We start from the raw sequence: 14677 nt of genomic DNA on the forward strand, positions 1-14677 counted from the left end.
GGGGAGGAGGTTGTGTTTATCGTTGAAGGACTGGACGAAGGACCCTTGCCGTCGCGAACTTTGTGCGAGCAGCCGCCCGAGCGGTCCAGTTGGGTGCGTCTCCTTGTTTCGAGGCGCTTCGGCCGCTGATCGACGCTGCCGATATGCCAACGCAGCTACATGAACTCACCGCTCGGCCCCTGCCAGACGGACCGTTTGGCAGTGGCATCCTTGGTATGCACCCGTTCTCGGGAAGGGAGAATCACGCCGTTGGCTCCTCAAAGATTAGAGTGTTGCCGCAGCACGCACCCGTCGCACTACAGCCGGACCATGGACGGAGCAGGTCGAGCCGGGAGGATGTTCTGGGGTACGGGCAGAGTGCGAACTGGGTTGGGTTTATTTTAGAGTTTATCCTCCGATCTTGGCCTTGGGTGCTGTCGATCCGGAGTGATCCGTGGGCTGGGTTGTGTCGATGCGCCCACCCGGCGGAGATATGGGAGGGCCGTCTGGTCCGTGGATTCACTAATTATATCGCGGGGGCCAAAAAGCCAAGCCTGAAAACCGAGCCTCAGCTGCCAAGACCCCGAATCGAACTCTTTATTGGAAGACGACTGCCGCGCCCCGTTAGACTAGAAGATGAGGGTTTTCATGCTGGAAGAGTAAGATCGTGAACATGATCGTTGGTGATCCGAGCAAGCCGACAAGGCAGACAGAAGCGCAATTCTGTCTTAAGCTCTCTAGTAGGTCTAAAACTTTGCGTCGCAGGTGAGGCTTTCCAGCAGGCCAAGGCGAAGAAGTCTCCCGCCGGCAACCACACGCTCCAGTGATGTCACGGAACTCGCCTGTCTCCCCGACTGGGGAATGGTACCGCTCTCTTCAAACGCGAACAAAATTCCAGATGCGATCTTGTTGCGCTTTTGCGACAAAATAACCCCGTATTTCAAGCTTATTTTTCCATCCAGCCTGTAAACGGGAACTACTGCAAGCTGCACGCTCGTCGGGTATCGACGAACCTCACATTTAGTCAGAATATGCTCACAACCTCGCACGTGTCGCAGGTTGCTGGCCAATTACAGATAGCGCCTTGGCAGGGAAAATAAATCTGTACGACGCGCGCGCGGGGTTGAGGCTGTAAAGACGCATACTTTTTCCCCTAGAGCGTTTCCCCGTAGCGGCGGTAGGGTTAAGCTTCATCACTGCCGCCGTCTCGAATGCGAAACCGAATAAGGTGGTCCAATCAGGTTTGCGAGATCTGATGTCTTGTTTACCCGAACCGGCCGGCTGCGGGCTAGGGTGAAAATCATTGGACGAGGCCGAGATCGTGGGCTAGCTTCGAGTTCGGGGACCAGAGAGGACGCGTATCTTGGATTCGGCGAGAATTATGCCAAGAGGATCGTGAGTGAGTGATATAAATTGGACTGGTTGCTCCTGTCTCCCACTAGCCAACTGTTCCTACATCAACACGTCTGTAAATCTGATCAGGAAACAACTTCAGCATCCAACACCCTTTCAGACCACCGCGATAACATATCACAAGTACGCGCACAGTCATCCTACTAACAGTCACGCACTAACAATCATACAGTGAAGTTCACCCTTCTCTTCTGGTTCTTCGTCCTTGGAGCTGCCAGCGTGTACGCGAGTACTTGCACTGCCTCGCCTCAAGGAAACCTCGATCGCCGCTTTGATCAAAGTTTCGCGCGCCAGGCGCAGCGAGAGTGTCGTTCTGCCGGTGGTAGCCCGAAGGGCAACAACAACCGGCCTGCTTGCGACTTCAGAGGCGATCCCCCGAGGAACTTCAACAACAGGAGATTCCAAGTCACGGTGTCAGACAATGGGCGCAACAGGAATGTGAACGCGAGATGGTCCTGCAGACGCTGATGGCGGGGCTCACACGTTTATGATGAACCATGATGACGACGACGGAGTAAAGGGACGACGACGGAGTAAAGGGGATGTAAGCGCACAGAGCCACGGAAATGAGATTGGCAATAAGGAGTCTGGAGTAGAGGGCATCGACGATTGATGGAGTTAGTGAGAGACAGAAGTTGTCGCACTTTGGCTGGCATTGAAAAGCGTGAAGAAGTTATGTCACAACGGAGCGTGTAGGGGGCATTGGAACAAGTTGATGCATGTTGAGGCTGTGGGTACGGTTGTGGATGTGGATGTGGATGAAAAAAAAGATTGTTAAGGATGGCTTGAGAGAGACAATTGGTCTACCACTCGAGTCAATACAAATATTTCATTTACACTACAATCGATGTGACTCAGATTGGGACGAGAAGATGCGGATAAGATTTCAGATGTACATAAGGGAAATTACGTGATGCACCGAGGACCACAACCCTGCTCTCGCCGGCTAAGAAATCTCTACAACGGCGCCCACGTTGTAATGCGATAACGGGATCGAGTTCATTCAGTCGGTCTTGAATGGCGTTCTCAAATGACAACGGCTCCATCGTGAAGAGATGTAGTTGCAGTTACACCAATCGCGGGCGAGACCGGCTTGGCCAACAACCGTTCTGCCGCCAAATCAGCCGCCTGCGCGAGAACGACAGGGGTCGCATTTCCCTAATTCAGCATCCCGGTGGACGGTTGGCGCAGTGTAAGCGACATATCTCACGAACACACGACAATTCAGCGGCGAGGCACCAACAACTGGGTCGGAAATTCATGTTTGCATCACAGTCGCATCATGTCTCTTTTTCAATTCTCCCTTCGCGCTAATTCTTCAGGGTTCCCAGCTGTTGAATCGACTAGCGCGGGCCGCTAAAAGTGGCCCGTGCCATTGCCACCAAACGTCACTAACCTTCCTCCGACTTCAAATCCCCGCCACTTTCCACTTCCAAATCAATAACCTCAACATCTCATTTCACATCACCAAAGGCAGAGCAGTCGTTCACGATGAGCTTCTCACAGTTATCCCTGGCTGCGGCCTATGTAGCCTCAACCTACGGCACCTATATCGCGATCTCGCCTCCAAATCCGCGACCCGCCGACGCCCCTCCGACGACCGACCAAAAGGGCCAACCAATCCGCGACTCAATACACATGTGGAAGTTCACCCACAACCACTTCGCCAAGTTCATGATCATCCCCTTTGCGCTTCTCTCCTCGCATGCTGCGTGGCTCGCTTACAAATATCCCGACCTGCCGCCAGCCCTGCTCGGCCACGGCGCGCAGAACCTCAACACCGACCTCATCACATGGTCCCCCTCCACGGCCATCCCGCTCGCGCTGCTCTTCTTCGTTGGTGTCCCACTGCGTCTCATCCCGTACCGCCACCTCGGCAAGAACTTCACGTTTGCGCTGACGAAGCCGAGCGGGCTGCGGACCACGGGGATCTATGCGTACATGCAGCACCCGAGTTACACTGCCGTTGTAGTGCTTGTTCTGTGCAACATCGCGCTGCTTGCGCGACTGGATGGGGTGCTGGGATGTTGGATCCGGCCGGACATGGTGAGGGCCTTGACGGGGGTCGAGATGGCTGGTCTGGCTATTGGGGGTTGTTTGTTTTTGACAGGGGTTGGAACAAGAGTCGTGGAGGAGGAGGCCATGTTGAAGGAGGAGTTTAAGGAGGATTGGGTTCGGTGGCATGCGAAGACGGCGAGGTTCATTCCATGGGTGATTTGAGACGACATCACTTCCCCAGACAGACATATCATACGAGAATTATGATCAAGTCTTAGCCTTGAATTGATCGAGCGAATTGCTCGACCGTGGAATTTGGGCACCCAAACTGACCGACGTAATCCAGATAACAACTCGAATCGTGATGCATTACTTGCGGCAATCAGTGAGGTGAGCTCACAGTGGGGATTAAGGTGGGGACGTCCAACCGAAGGTTCATGTGAATACATCGCATTTACTTCATGGAGAAGACAGATATATGGAAGACCACCGACATGGCCATACAGGGACAGCCTTGCTGCCTCACGAGAAAGTCTTATCCAATGGCGGTGTCGGGAGAGCTGCCTCGATGGGCTTCTCAGCCTGCAACAACGCCTCGGCGCATTCGTGAAGCAGCTCCTTGGCCCTATCGGATTCGAGGTACTTCTTCGCCTGCGTCTCAATCTCAAGAACCTTCGCTGAGTCGTCCATCTCGATGTCAACATCTCCCAGACCGTCTTTATTGCTTGCCTCCCACACATTCTTGTCAATAATGTACTCCGGTAGTCCGTCGCCAACATTGAAACGCCAGTACTTCGGAACTTGACTCCTGGGGCCAAAATTGTTGATGAGCGAGCGGAAAAGCGTGTTGATGACTTCGGTATTGGTCGCTAGTGACGCAAAACCCTCCACGATGGCTCCTGGGTTCTTTACATTTGCCCAGTTTAATTCAATACGCGGTAGTATGCTGGCGATAGGGACACCGGTTCCAATGCTCAAAAAGCAGGTGGTATCGCGGGCCGGGCCGAACACGGTGAGGACTTCGTTCCAAACCCTGTCATTGGTGAATATCAGACGCAAAATGCACTCGGGAAGGCCTCGACATACCAGCCAAGTGGGTTGTTGGCTTGCAGACCCCCGTCTACAAACGTGTAATCCCCAACGGTGATATCCTTGAAGTACGAGGGTGCCGCAGAGGTCGCTCTTGCTGCTTCCCAAAGTTTTATATTGGGTAGCTCATTGGCTTTGTCTGTGACGTAGGAGCGAAGTAAGACGGGTGGGCGTCTGTTGCTATCCGTCCTACTGACTGCGGTCACGAACCTGACTTTATTAGATATGCAAAAACTTTCCAGGGTACCCTTGCAACTCACACTCTACAAGAATCTTCATTCTTTTCGATGTCATCCTCTTTGAGAGGCTCGGTGTTGCCATCAACGGTCTTCCCAGTATGTTTCTTGAGGTACTTCTCAACGAGCTGCTTGATGAGGGTCTCCAGCTGGCTCGAGTCGTACTTCTCCCCGTTCCAGCCAGCTACAACAGCATTCCCCGCGTTTTTAATACCATTCAAAAACTTACTAAGTGGGCTATATCCTTTCGGAGGAGGAGGGAAGATTTCGGGCATGAACGCTTTGTACTCTTCGATGCACTCTGTGACGGTCATCTTCAATCGCCCCAACATGATGGCGATGAACCTGAGTAAAGGCTTGATGTCAGACGTGTTCTCATGGTATTGCGGTGTAGGTTACATACCCTCCGGTGCTGGTACCGCCTATGATGTCGAACACTTCGCAAGGCTTCTTGGTGTACCCTTCACCGTAAGTTGCAACCATCACTTGGTCCAGGATTGTAAGAGCCGCTAGTCCACGAACTCCGCCGCTGTCTACAAGATGTCAATACTCTTTAGGCCGCTTGCAAATATTAAAGCATGCTTCACTATTAGGAAGCGCCTAACGTAGAACGAAATGTGGTCTTACCTAGTGCCAACACACGAAGACGTCGATTGTCTTTCGTGTCCACCTTTGTGGCATGGAAGAGGTTTTCTGGAAGCTCAACAGACTCTGCAATGTCTGGGTACAATTGCTTGTTCATGTCGCCGATGATGTTCTGGAACTGCAAAGTCTGCGCTTGGATGGAGTCGTAGTTCACGGGCTTCTTCTCCTCTGTGCCAATGTGAGAAATCATGCGAGGCATTTGGAAGAACACCATCAGAGCTTACCACTTGGACCAAGTTCAATGACAAGGTGGCCTTTTTGCGCGTATAAGGCCCAGCCCGGATATTGAGCGCAAAGGCGGATGCCGAGAGTATTACCCGGCTATCGAACATATCAGAATGGTCTTGGAAATAATGCCAGCAGCAAACCAGGTCCACGTTCCGCCAGCTGGATTGTCGCAGCGCCCTTGATCATGGGACTCGGTATGGAGGTAAACCTTCTTGATTCGTTTAATGGTGTCAAGGTCAAGGGCCTGTCCATGTTTGTATGTCAGCTCCGAAGCAAGTATCGGGATCAGATCAGGATGGTGCTGACCGGAGTGCGGAACCAGTGGTTGTAGTGAATACCGCTGTCCCTGGACCTGACCTTCGCAGGCTTTGGAGACACAAGGGCATAGACACCACTCGGAGCCTTGCCGGTGTCAACTGTAGGGTAAGGCAGCGCCGCTTCCCATTCCTCTTGATGGACAACAGCCATGATGATGTGTAATCAGGATTTCAAGAAAAGACTGATTGGTGTGAAGACTTTTTAGATGATAGACAGGTATGTGTAAGTTGCGAAGCACGGGAATTGAGTCTATAAGTACATTTAATTGCAAGTACTCGGTTGCATTACCGAGGTTTGCTGAGTGCCTTGGAGTCAGAGAGCTGATGCCAGCGTTGTGAGACAAGGCGCTGAACACCCAGCCCGAGCAAGTTACTCAGCTAGCCACACGGTTTGAAACAGTTATTCCCAGCGTTCACAGCTGAGATTCCATCCTACAATTCCGTGGCATGGATGCATTCGTCTGAGGAATGGCTCCTCGTATGACCACAGGAAAGGAACTCATCACACTGGCTATCACTTGGGCGTTGAGCCTGACCGTGAGCAATAAATTATTCCATTTGCACGTTCGGTCTGTCGCTAGTGTAATTCGAGGTTCAAGCCACCAAACCGGTGACAGTAAACACCAGTATCATTCGCTCGGCATATGAATTGGCCTCAGACCAGAGACATAGACTAAATGCTTAGTCCCCTGTCTACGTTCATTAAAGCACTCAATTCACGTGGGAATCATTCTTTAAGGCCTTCGGCTAGACGAAATCGGTTGCCTAAGCCCATCTGCGACATCTCATCACAAAGTTTACCGTATCCGCGGCCTCTCAACGAGGGCTACGCAAAGGGCTGGCCCGCTGTAGCCGAGACACTTGTTTCAGACATTTTTTCAGCTCAAAGTTTTAACGACATGGGATTTGCTATTCACACCTGGACGAGCATCATCTTGTAGGGTGGTATTTCGTGCATTTGCATCAGTCTCTTCCCGAAACACCAGTGAGGGACCTTTGACCGCCATCTAAACACTTTCAATCGATAGCCCGATCCTACATCAGGTTTCTCTCCCCGTACTAACGAGGACCAAAACGACGTGTGCAGAGATAGAGGTGCATTAGTAATCAGATATTCGAGACGTGGAGTCCATCGACCAAGGCACAAAGTTTACCATTTCACAGGCCTCAAGAATCTGAGTATTTCCATTTCCGTTACTCCTGTTCCATTACATCTGAGACTAAACTCATCGACTACTAACCCTATTCCTTACGTGAATCCCAATTGGTGACGATGGCTTTGGGAACAATAGCCTCTTCACTATCATTAGTTGGCGGAACCTCGTTCCGCGCTTCAGACCCTTCACAAGTATCAACCGCCGTGATCGTGGTTCTTCGTCCCGTGTGCCGCCCTGATAAGTTCTGCATGGGAAACGATGAAGCCGTCATTCTCACATTGCCGTTCTTGCCGCTACTACCGAGGACGTATCTGGTCTTGGAAGCTAAGGAGCCCAGTAGCGATTGGAAATGTTTCCTGAGAAAGACCTTGAAGGCAGAGGTGCATCCACAGAAGATGGCGAGGTAAATCTCCAGCGAGTACCAGATAAGTGACTCGGCAAATTGTTGGTAGATCTCTTTTGTCGATGCCAGTTTTCGTACGTAGTAGAAGCGCGTACAGGCAGCTTTGATTGTCAGCAGGATGAAAGAAGAGGGCATGGTGGATGGTGTGCTAGAGACATACCTGCAACAGAAATTATTCCGAGGGCAAATACGGCAGAAACCGCTATCCTCTGACGCTGTAGTCCCAAGATTAGCGACCTGACACAACCCAGGCTGGAGATGAAAGGTGTCTTACTATGGGAAGCTGCAACGACCAGACCATGGGTATCGGGCAAAGCCATAAGCACAGGTCCGTCACCACAACAATGGCCCCAGTCGCGTCCCAGAACTTTTGTTGCGTAGCCGCCGTCATGCAGTGTTCTCCAAATATCCTAAAGTTGCCTCCAAATGTCCAGAATATTGCAGGCGGGCTGCACTCGAAGATGGAAATGCCGGCGTGGGCGATCCCCGTCGCGATGACGACCGCCATCAACCCAAACACTATCCATCGCATTCTTGGTCGGTGATCGAGACGCAGGTAAAACAGCAGCAGGGCTATCTTTACTAGCGTCAAAGCGAAGGCGTAGAAGACTCGGGAGATCCAGAAAGCCTATGCCATGTTAGAGTCTTGAATGGTTTGACGTGCGATAACACGTGGACCATGGGCGGGGAACGACGAACAAGTAACATGGGCTTCCAACTTTCGGGTGGAATGTCGGCGACTAAACGCCATGTCAGCCATGCTCGGGTATTCGCAGGAGATCCCGTCTCTTACTAATGAGTCCGAGGCCATTAGAGACAGAAATAACGATGCATATTGACATGATAATTGTCGCGATCTGCGAGACGGTGTCAAGATAGTGTTCCTCGAATGAAGATCATAGTGCCTACGGTGCCAGCAACCATCACGACTATCACGATACATCAGCTATCGAACTTAGCTATGAAGGCACGTACTCGGCACATACTATCATCTGGGCCTCCCGACTTGGTGATGCCGTATCTGGAGTAAAGTCTGATCCCAATGACGAAGACAATGAAGATGATAAAGGAAGCATTGAATCCGATACAAGCCCTTTGAGTCATGTTGAATGCTGGCATGGGCGTACTCCTCGCCAGCTGACGACCGTGTGGGCTTTCATCCATGGTCACGGCTTGACTGTGGATTAACGAACCTGCGATCGATGGAGCCAAGACATTGGTTGAACTTAAGAAAGAGCGAACCCCAGAAAACTCTGGGGTCCATGTTTTTATCTATCCCATCTTGCTATTCGGACGAATACAGGTTTTCTCTTTCCGATGTCCCCGAGCTGCCCAGGCGGGCGTGCTTCAGGATCATGAATCAAATGGTTACAGTGCTTACCGAGAAGAGAGCTGACAGCCGGCAGATTGTATGTACCCCTGCAGATCAGCAGGGAGGTAGGCATCTTTCGCCTATGAAGAGTGAAGATGCGAGTCATTCCGGCGGGTATTGGCTGATAAACGTGGTGGCTTGGGTCACTTGCATCGTCTGGACTGCAGGCTCTCGTCTATCTGGCCATGACATGGGGTTGTCGTTCAATCTGACGGAAATTCATGAGATTCGACTCGTATTTGTTAACGCACAGAGCTGTTGGAAGTGCACCTTTGAATCACGAGTCGATGACACTTTCAGCCATGAGGTGATTTCGACCATTTCTTCAGCCCGCCGGCTCAGAGTCCGGTATCTTCAAAAACAGGATACGATCAATCAATCGTCGCACAGACCGGCTCTTGGCGCCCAGGGTCAGCTCCTAGCCTCCTGTCGATGCGACCCTACACGGGCAAAACAATATGGCATCTGTCCGCAGCGGGCCCTCTCCCGCGCGCCTGTCGCATTCCGGCCAGAAGGTTTTCCGTCACGAGTGATCTCCCGTAATCATATCAAGTGGGGGTGAGCTCGGGGTGATACTGCTGCAAAGGGATGTCTTATCGAGCCTGTCTTCTGTGCATATTTGCATTGCATCCCGGACGTCGGGTACGTGCAGCCAAACCCTAACAGTCCGTAGGGATGAACTGAGATATACTTCAATGTTAAAATCACGTCAGACTGTACACGGATCAACCCCCCCCCCCCCCACTGACCGAAGCCGCTTTTCCCGCCGCGGTCCGCAAATAAGCAAGGTTTGGCTACTTTGATTCTGTATGTCACCTCACAACTGTGCTCGATCGATAGGTTAGGATTGTGTACAGCCAAGTTCAAGTCCGGCTTTTGCATGCGTGTCGTAGGCTAATAGACCCATGTGCTTCATAATCATGATTGAGTTCGGCGAATACCGTTTATGAAGATCTCGGGGAAATGATCCGTGAAAATGGTGGACGGGGAACTAAGCAGCCGTGGGGAACATGGGGACTCCACAGACTGCTTGCTAGAATCATGTTTCTTGAATTAGTTTGCGCCGTGTAAGACTCAAAACCCAGAATCTCCAACGGAAAAATCAGACATGATCGTGGAAAGAAGCCAGGGTTGCGGTTTCATTCTACAATGCCTAGTAATCACGATTTTGTTGTCGCCCGTGATGTACTATGTCGATAGCAATTAAAGCAAGGACTTCAAGGGAGGAAAGCGCTTGGAGGCAAATTCGATAAAAATTATTCACTTAAGACCTGCGCAATCTTTTTGAAATGTCTGGGAGAATATGTATGGCGGTGTTTGTAGAGTGGCAGTAATAATTGAGGTAGTTGCTGAAATAACACCGCGCAGCTTCTAGTAGGGATTCCAGCCATGACGACAAGAATTGAGCCTCATATGCTGAGTACCAGCAAAGTTTCTTAATAGTAGTTCTGCTTTTCGGCTGCATACTTCCGGCTTGAAAACGCGGGGGATTGCTAGATCGTTTTTTCCTTCGTTCTATTACCGTCGCTCTTCCTGTCCTCGTCGTCCTTCGAATCCGTGACGTCCTCAATGTCCCTAATTATTGTTCCGTTCGTGAGTATCGTGTTTATCCCATACTAGAAAAGCTTTAATAAACTTTTTACTTTCTATATGAAATTTTTGTAATCGATCAATGAGAACTGCAACCAAAAGCTTGGGCGGTCGCTTGCAGCAGAACGGCTGGTGTCGTTGTGAAAAAACCTCAATTGTACTCTGGGTGTTCTGGCCAGATGAAGTTTGGCTTTGCACCTGGTCGGTTTCAACGTCTCAGCAGAACTCCTTAGTGGTAAGCCAAGACCGGTATTCCTATTTTTGTTTGGTGTTTTGACCTTACTTCAGACTGGGGGTCTATTTATGAGCACTGAAACACCAAAATCGAGCCAGACGAGCACCCATGCAACTATCTACGACGGGACCGCGGCCGATAAGCCCGCTTTTTTATCGACGACCAGAAGTTCGAAAGTTGTTTCGCCGCCAGCATCTGTACCAAATTCAGACTTCAATCTAAAAATGTCTTATCCTTACCACAGAACTACACATATGGGTAAGATAAAAATGGCTACAACGCAAGTACCGGACAACCTCATAATGGAGGCTGACCGCAGTTTTGTCGCCAAATCAATCAACCACCGTCAGTTATCCAGTTATCGCCAAGCTTGCCTCGAGTTTCGTGATGCAAAGTAGGTTACTATCGCCTTTGAGACCAGCAAACCTTTGACCTGCTAATCCCTTGCTTGTAATAGACCCACTGTGCACTCAGCAACCTCAACCCACACGCAACCTCATGAGCAGTGGCTATACGTCTATCACAAAACACGTCATTACCAGTCTCATCCGACGGACGGTTCCCAAGAGACCGACTGAGATTCTGAAAGAAACAGCTAGTACTCCAGGTCCTTGCGCGAAAATGGCTCGCTCAGCAACGCCTAAGCAGAGGTCGAAGTCACTCTTACCAGAACGAAGCCAAAAACGAAGTGCCCCGGCTCGGGGTGACTGGCCAGACCCAAGCTATTATACAAACAAAGACAGATTTCTGCAAGAGGAGGTCCGTGACATTTCAAACCACGACAAAATGCCTGAGTTCGACATCGGATACGAACCCAAATTTGTCAGACATGGTGTCTCCGAGCACGTGGATCATGACGATGTTGGTATGATCACATCGAACTGGGTTGTTTTCAAGTCAGAAGTGACAGCCCTAGCGCTAGAGGGTCTTTATGGTTGCACCTCGGTAGTTCTCGTCTCCCGACGCGGAGCCTGGATCAGCCACATCTTCGAGGAGGACATGTCGTTCGAGCCGAAGTTCAGATATCGCGTCCTGGAAGAGATGCATGAAGGTCTTCCTCCGAATCACCCTTCACATAGACTTTTCCAATATGGCCTGGATGATCTGATCCGGAAACCGAGAAGGGGTAATGCCGGCGTCATGTTCGGCGATGACGAAGAAACCCCACAGAGCCTTGGAATGCGTGCCTTCATCGTGACGCCTCGACCAAGGCCTCAACGGGAGCTCGGTAACGGCGAATTTCTCTCTGATGATGTTTTGATGCATGACACGACCATCAATAGAGGGCATATCCAATACCAACGATCCGTACAGAGACTCGCTCATAACCTCACTCAGACATACGGAGATATCCCCGTGGAAGTCATCGACTACGCCCCGGCAATGGTCGCTAACGGACTTTACCGAAAGCTCAACGACCCAAACAGACGCCATCATTCAGACAGCCAGCGGGTAAACCGAGAGGTGGCAGACTATTTTTCGAAAGCGCTGGCAGGTACACCGCGGGGAAAGCTACTGCTTCAATACCGGCCGGCAAAGACATGCGGTGACCTGGCCTCATGGCGCTTTTGGGTCGAAGACCAGGAAGTTGGTAACCGGACCGATGGATGGACGCCCGCGTACGAACAAATCTTCCAGTACGGAGGGCTCAATCAACATCCTGTTCGGAGGCAGACATGCCCGACACCATTCTCGCAAAAAACGTCTATGATAGGCGCACGGAGTACAACCTTCACTTTTAGTAGCCCCTCAGCAAGATGCCAGCCACAAGGAACGGTAGAGGTGCGCTAGCGAAGTGGAGGATTATTCTAGGTGGAAGAAAAAAGCATATGTTGCTCTTTGATGCAACCGTCTTCTAGGTGTCACAAAAGCTGGAAGCACGCGAAGCCTTGTTAGTATCAAATGTAGTAGTAAAGGACAAGAGCATACCTGATGGTTATGAACAATTATCGGCTCAGAAATTGTAGGCAAATTACCACTAAGATCTGCTTACGTCCCAAGGATGTCAGAATTTGTGATTATTCAGAAATCCAATTGATCTTCTATAATGTATAATCATAAAAGATATTGCCTCATCACTTTGCACATCTGTAATACCGGCTGATCTACAGTCAACCACATCAGACTCGCAAGGCAAAGCAGTGCACACGTCTCTATGATGAAAACAAGCGCTGTAATTGGCCAAGCAGTCCCGGACCATGAACGAGCTAAAGGCCAACCCCAAACCTGCAGGAGGGGTTCGTGAACAAGGTACAGAGCAAATGAAATGCGTCCAAGAAATTGGACAGGTGCAAATGATGAAAGAAAGTGTCGAATTGGCCTTGTCCTCCGTGCAGACCAGAGCATCAGCACAGCGCCGCTGGTGTACCACAAGTATCTGTCGGACGAAATGCTAGAGAGAATGCCGAAACTCCAAGCCTCGTGGCCACCGGTGTCAGGGTAAGAGCATAGCCAGAGAGAGGCAAAGAGAGAGACAGGTGGCATCAGACGACGCACTATCGTGACCACAGGCGCTACTCCATCAAGCCCGGCTACATTCGCAATTTGCCATTGGCCGCCTTCTAGACATCCTGCATCATCATGCTGCGTTTCGACATCATTGTCGTTGGCATCTTCGACAGCCAAGCCAAGCCCGGCAAGAAAAGCTACCATATCCCACCTCCCCCATATTGCGCAAAATGTCAATAAGGCTAGCAACAAGCTAGCCCTCCCAAGAGGCCTCGAGCAGGGGGCCAAAGCAGCTATCACGGCAAAGAGAACCATGGAACACCGGAGCTCGGCCCCAATCGTCCACAGATGAAGGCCGTATGCCGATGCGGGTCTAAGCCCAGCCTCCCAGTTCCAAGGATTCGCCAGCTCGCGCGTCACGAAGCCAAACCAGTCAGCTATCTGGACTCTCACACTCGTAAAATGCGGCGGAGCCACAGGGTGAAAGTCGCAACTTGTCGGTGAAGACGATGTAACAGGTGAAGCGGCAGAAGAATGAGGGCACATCTCTTGCGCAGCGCGCTTGTAGTATCCCAGCTAGGCGAGCACGAGGCTGGCTACGGTCAGAAGCAAACTCGGAACCAAGAGCCTCACTGGACGCGTCAGGGCAGCGCCGGAAAGATACACCAGCAGCTTATCCCATTGCCGCCAACGGGCGTGGCGTAAGGGTCCTATGCTGAGGACGTAACCTGAGATGGCAAAGAAGATTGACACCATGGCTGGCCCCGAATGTCGAATCAGCCGTATGACTGGCAGAGAGATCAAAGATGAGTTTTGTGGTCCGTAGCCATTTTGTAGCCGCTTGCCCTCGAGGGCCATGGAGTAGTGATAGGTGTAGACAAGCACGGCTGCGATGCCACGCAGGCCGTCGAGATATGAGGTGGCTGTGCGTGAATTGCCAAACCGCAGTTGGGCGGGCTGTGTAGCCCGTGGAGCGCTCAGAGGCACTCCCATAGGGATTTCAGGCTCATGCATGAGCGTTGCTAGCAAAGACTTCCTGGAAGTTCGAGAAAACCGCTACGAAAGGTGTATGGTAAGGGAGTGGCGTAGATGTTGATCACACCCGACGGATTGATTCTCAGTCGGTTCGCATTGTACTAAAACTTTGGATAGTGTTTTAATCATGACGAAAAGTCCTTCGATGAAGCAGCATTCTCCATGGACTGAATAAAGCTCTACCCAGCTTTTCGCCGGAATCACTGCCACCTCGGCTATTCAAGGGGGCGCTGTGATCATGGAACGATGAGACATCTAATGCCGACAGAGAAGCAGAGACTAGCCTTCGGAGACGACAATCTTGAAGAGCCTTCTTCTGCTCAACGGATCATTTGAAAGTCGCCATGGCCAACGCCTGACCTGAGGGAGCTCGGCCAACCGGCCAATATCTCCGACCTGTCCAACACATCACGTATACTTCGGCTCGCCACAAATCGCCCACGGCGGCTAAAGGCATCCTACCTTCTGTCATCGGATGGTCTTCGAGTATGTTCTATTGTTCGCTCGTTGCGATTCATGCGCAATATGTCAG

General features: G+C 51.1%; 3 protein-coding genes across 3 annotated transcripts, besides 2 other annotated features; 2 read left to right on the top strand and 1 right to left on the bottom strand.

Annotated features, from left to right (window-relative positions):
• The first annotated feature begins 1360 nt into the window (after positions 1–1360).
• Positions 1361–1374: a sequence feature (Short protein (CGCA056_v007437, KAF5521318.1) was converted to a misc_feature.).
• Positions 1375–1542: 168 nt separating this feature from the next.
• Positions 1543–1567: a sequence feature (Short protein (CGCA056_v007437, KAF5521318.1) was converted to a misc_feature.).
• A 1316-nt stretch (positions 1568–2883) lies between these two features.
• Positions 2884–3612, top strand: CGCA056_v007438 (uncharacterized protein; the record flags this gene model as incomplete). Its single annotated transcript, XM_037322686.1, has 1 exon — positions 2884–3612. The coding sequence occupies one exon, from the start codon at positions 2884–2886 to the stop codon at positions 3610–3612; it is 729 nt and encodes a 242-aa protein (XP_037178761.1).
• A 3535-nt stretch (positions 3613–7147) lies between these two features.
• Positions 7148–8569, bottom strand: CGCA056_v007439 (Satratoxin biosynthesis SC1 cluster protein 4; the record flags this gene model as incomplete). Its single annotated transcript, XM_037322687.1, has 7 exons — positions 7148–7566; positions 7626–7680; positions 7740–8093; positions 8165–8205; positions 8259–8322; positions 8375–8394; positions 8452–8569. The coding sequence occupies 7 exons, from the start codon at positions 8567–8569 to the stop codon at positions 7148–7150; spliced, it is 1071 nt and encodes a 356-aa protein (XP_037178760.1).
• Positions 8570–11448: 2879 nt separating this feature from the next.
• CGCA056_v007440 (uncharacterized protein) lies at positions 11449–12453 on the top strand (the record flags this gene model as incomplete). The annotated part of the gene is made up of 1 exon (XM_037322688.1): positions 11449–12453. The coding sequence occupies one exon, from the start codon at positions 11449–11451 to the stop codon at positions 12451–12453; it is 1005 nt and encodes a 334-aa protein (XP_037178799.1).
• Between the last annotated feature and the right edge of the window lie 2224 nt (positions 12454–14677).

Source organism: Colletotrichum aenigma (assembly GCF_013390185.1).
Source record: "Colletotrichum aenigma strain Cg56 chromosome Unknown KSG_Cg56_contig04, whole genome shotgun sequence".
NCBI classification, from domain to species: domain Eukaryota; kingdom Fungi; phylum Ascomycota; class Sordariomycetes; order Glomerellales; family Glomerellaceae; genus Colletotrichum; species Colletotrichum aenigma.